Source organism: Dipodomys merriami, unplaced genomic scaffold (assembly GCF_024711535.1).
Source record: "Dipodomys merriami isolate MVZ:Mamm:240054 unplaced genomic scaffold, mDipMer1.0.p SCAF_519, whole genome shotgun sequence".
NCBI lineage: Eukaryota > Metazoa > Chordata > Mammalia > Rodentia > Heteromyidae > Dipodomys > Dipodomys merriami.
In genome coordinates, this window is record NW_027206090.1 from 59980 (window position 1) to 64080 (window position 4101).

Consider the following 4101-nt stretch of genomic DNA (forward strand, 5'->3'; position numbering starts at 1 on the left):
TCCTAAATGTGGGGTTTGTCCCACCAACTCTCCCCACAGCAAGGGATGGGGGGCATTATCAGAGGAGAAGGAAAGCATGTTCTAGGAGGTGGAGGTGAGGCTCAGATGGGAAGGCACCCACCAGCCACCACAGAGCCTCAGGCCTCGTGTTCAGTCTGAGTCTGGAGCAAAAAGTCATCATGATGGTACAGAGCTGCACCAGAAGCCCAGAGCACAGCCTTGGGAGGGAAGGGAAAGAAGGGAGGGAGGGAAAGGGGGAGGGGAGTCCCAAGGCAGAGGGACAGAGACATGAGTCCCCCACTCTGGGTGCTGGGTCTTGAGCGCTGGGCCAGGGCACTGTCCCTCAGCTCTTCAGCCCAAGGTGAGCGCTCCATCGCTTCAGCCACAGCGCCGCTTCCGCTTTTCTGGTGGTTCATTGGAGATCAGAGTCTCACGGCCTTTCCTGCCCACGCTGGCTTTGAACCGCCATCCTCAGATCTCAGCCTCCTGCGTGGTGATCCAGGCGTGAGCCACCGCTCACGGAATCGTCCCAATGGCCCAGGAGCCTGAGAGCAGAGGACAGCGGTTCAAAGCCAGCCAGGGTGGGAAAGTCTGTGCGGCTCACTTCTCCAACCACCAAAAGACGTGGAGCAGTGGCCCAGGTGGTAGAGCACCAGCCTCCAGGGAGAAAGCTGGTCTCTCCGGCAGGCCGCCCGGGCCGGGCCGACTCAGGGCCTGGCTGGGCGCCCTGGCCGGCAGCCCGCGAGTCCTCCTGGCTCCCAGGCCGCTGTTTGGGGTAAATCTGCTGGGGAAAGCTGGGGGGCCGGGCCGGGGCGTGGCCCAAGCCACAGGGTGGGCGTGGCTCGCGCAGCAGGACGTGGCTAGGATGGAGGCGTGGCTAAGATGCTAGGGGCGTGGCTCCAGCGATGGCGTAGGCGTGGCACAGCCCAAGCTGTGCTGTGGGCTCGGATGGGCAGGGGCGTGGCTCGGACGGGCAGGGGCGTGGCTCGGATGGGCAGGGGCGTGGCTCGGATGGTGGGCTGGTCTCCAGCACTGGCGGGGCGGGGCCAGGACGGCCCGGGGCCACGGCTCTGACGGTGCCCACACCACAGCCCCGGGACCCGCGTGGCGTCCTTTCACTCAGCAGGGCGGATGCTCAGTGCCGTCTCCCCACGCGTGCCCGATCCACCTGCTGTTTCCTCAGGACACAGGGGTGTGGGGGGGCAAACACCCGAGACCCGAGCGGGGCGGGGACCTGCGGACCTCGCCGGAGCCCGCTGGAGGCTCAGCTGTGCGTCACGTGGCGCGATTTCTGGAGAGTTCGGAGCCTGGCTCTGGGCCGGGGCCCGGGGGCCCGGGGTCCAGGGTTTGCCTCCGGTACTTCCAGTCAGGGCAGCCAGTCGGCCAGGCTCCCGCCGTGCCCAGCGCCCCTGCCTCAGTTTCCCTGCACTTGTAGGGGCCGTGGGGGGCCGGGGGGGCCAGGCGCTGCGCTGCGGGAGCCAGGCCGGGCGGGCGTCCCGCGGCTGTTGTGCCGCGCGTGTTGACGTCGTCGCCGTGGAGACGGGCGGGGGCGGGGCTTGGCGGCGGGGGCGGGGCCACGGGGGCCGGGCCGGGCGGCGCGGAGCCCGGGCGCCCGCCGAGGCCTCGGCCGCCGCCGCCCGCCGGCCTTATATACCGCGGCTAAATTTAGGCTGCGCCCGGAGCTCGTCCCCATCCGGGACGCGTTTCCGCTCCGCCGCCCTGGCCCGGCCCCCGCGCGCGCCGCGCCTATAAGGCCGGGCGGGCCGGGCGGCGGGGCAGAGCCGGCCCCGCGGTCCCCGCGATCCCCGCCGCCCCCGGCCCCCGCCATGGCGCTGAGCGAGCCCATCCTGCCGTCCTTCTCCACCTTCGCCAGCCCGTGCCGCGAGCGCGGCCTCCAGGAGGTGAGGGCGGCGGGGGCCCCGGGCGGCTGACGGCGGGGATCGCGGGGACCCCGGGCGGCGGGGATCGCGGGGACCCCGGCGCCCCGCGCTCACGCCCGGTCCCCCGCCCCGTCCCCGCAGCGCTGGCCGCGGCCCGAGCCCGAGGCGGGCGGCACGGACGACGACCTCAACAGCGTGCTGGACTTCATCCTGTCCATGGGGCTGGACGGGCTGGGCGCCGAGGCCCCGGAGCCGCCGCCGCCGCCGCCCGCCTTCTTCTACCCCGAGCCGCCCCCGCCCTACGGCGGCCCCGCGCCCGACGCGGGCTCCGCGCTGCACGGCCGCTTCGTGCGGGCGCCGCCCGCGCGCCCGGTCAAGGCCGAGCCCCCCGAGGCGGACGGCGGCGGCTACGGCCGCGCGGGGCCGCGGGGCCCGAAGCGCGAGGCGGGGCTGGGCGCGGCGGCCGCCTGCATGCGGGTCCCGGGCGCGCGGCCCCCGCCGGCCGACACGCCGCCGCTCAGCCCCGACGGCCCCGCGCGCCCGCCCGCGCCCGGCCCGCGCGCGCCCTTCCCGCCGCCCTTCGGCGCGCCCGGCTTCGGCGGCCCCGCGCCCGGCCTGCGCTTCGCGGGCCCCGCGGGCCCCGCCGCCGCCTTCGGGCTGTTCGAGGACGCGGCCGCCGCCGCCGCCCTGGGCCTGGCGCCGCCCGCCGCGCGCGGGCTCCTCACGCCCCCCGCGTCCCCGCTCGAGCTGCTGGAGGCCAAGCCGAAGCGCGGCCGCCGCTCGTGGCCCCGCAAGCGCACGGCCACGCACACCTGCAGCTACGCGGGCTGCAGCAAGACCTACACCAAGAGCTCGCACCTCAAGGCGCACCTGCGCACGCACACAGGTGGGGGCGGGGCCGCGCGCGGAGATTGGGCGGGCCGGGCCGCGGGGCGGGGCCTTCCAGGAGCCCCGCCCTCGAGGGCGGGGCGGGGCTTGCGGGGCGGGCGGGCGCGGGCCTGGGACACCCTGCGGCACCCGGTGGTGGAGGGAACGGGGCGCTGAGTTCCAGCCAGCCCCGGTCCCCGCGGGTGAGGACCCGCAGCGGGGGCTCAGCTTGGCGGGGTGGCCGGGGTGAGGAGCCGATGGCCGCCGCTGCGGCAGCCGCGGCGCTGGCGGGAGCTGCGGTCCCAGGGAGGGAAACTGAGGCCGGCCCTCGCCCCGCAGGAGAGAAGCCTTACCACTGCAACTGGGACGGCTGCGGCTGGAAGTTCGCGCGCTCGGACGAGCTCACGCGCCACTACCGCAAGCACACGGGCCACCGGCCGTTCCAGTGCCACCTGTGCGAGCGCGCCTTCTCCCGCTCCGACCACCTGGCGCTGCACATGAAGAGGCACCTGTGACCCCGTGACCCCGTGACCCCTGTGACCCCGCGCCCGCGCCCCGCGCCGTGACTGTGACTGTATTTATTGGACCCAGGACCGGGCCGGGCCGCGCGGCCATCCCGTCCCCACCGCAGGCCGGGGGGCGAGCGGCGCATCCCAGAGGACGCGGGAGCGGCCGCCGCGGGAGCGCGCGCCCCCGGGGACCGTCCGCCGCGTGCGTGCCCGCCGTGCGTGCGTGCCCGCCGTGCGTGCCCGTGACCGAGATTGTAAATGATTGTAAATAGCCGACGCCTTTCGTTTTTATGGCCTCCGCTGTCTCATTAAAGACGAAACAAAACACCCAGACGAGCTGGCGGGCGGCTCCGTGGCGGGCGCTCGCAGGCTCGCAGGAGGCCCGGGTTCGATTCCTCGGCGCCACGTAACCGAAACGCCGGAAGTGGCGCCGGCCTTGAGCCGAGGAGCTGCTCAAGACCCGCGACCAACAGCAGCACAGACGCTCCCGGCCATGTTGCGCGGGGTCCCGGGGCTCGGGGGGGGCCGGGCCACGCGGGGTTGGGGTTCGGGGGGCCGCGCGGGGTCCCGGGGTTCGGGGGGCCGGGCGCGGGGTTGGGGTTCGGGGGCCGGGCGCGGGGTCCCGGGACTCGGGGGACCGGGCGCGGGGTTGGGGGCCGGGCGCGGGGTTGGGGTTCGGGGGGCCGCGCGGGGTCCCGGGGTTCGGGGGGCCGGGCGCGGGGTTGGGGTTCGGGGGCCGGGCGCGGGGTTGGGGTTCGGGGAACCGGGCGCGGGGTTGGGGTTCGGGGGCCGGCGCGGGGTTGGGGTTCGGGGGCCGGGCGGGGGGTTGGGGTTCGGGGGCCGCG

The 4101-nt window shown here is 75.1% G+C and overlaps 1 protein-coding gene across 1 annotated transcript; it reads left to right on the plus strand.

Annotated features, from left to right (window-relative positions):
- Positions 1-1675: 1675 nt before the first annotated feature.
- Positions 1676-3587, plus strand: LOC138811014 (Krueppel-like factor 2). Its single transcript, XM_069998493.1, has 3 exons — positions 1676-1901; positions 2022-2766; positions 3087-3587. Exons 1-3 carry the CDS (start codon positions 1827-1829, stop codon positions 3260-3262), a joined length of 996 nt encoding a protein of 331 aa, XP_069854594.1. The 5' UTR covers positions 1676-1826; the 3' UTR covers positions 3263-3587.
- The last annotated feature ends 514 nt before the right edge of the window (positions 3588-4101 follow it).

Bases quoted from the DNA above. Each gene is read 5' to 3' on its own strand.
- LOC138811014 (XM_069998493.1), top strand. From the start codon at position 1,827: ATGGCGCTGAGCGAGCCCATCCTGCCGTCCTTCTCCACCTTCGCCAGC. The intron at 1,902-2,021 runs GTGAGGGCGGCG...CCGTCCCCGCAG, and splicing joins GCGAGCGCGGCCTCCAGGAG to CGCTGGCCGCGGCCCGAGCC. The intron at 2,767-3,086 runs GTGGGGGCGGGG...CTCGCCCCGCAG, and splicing joins GCACCTGCGCACGCACACAG to GAGAGAAGCCTTACCACTGC.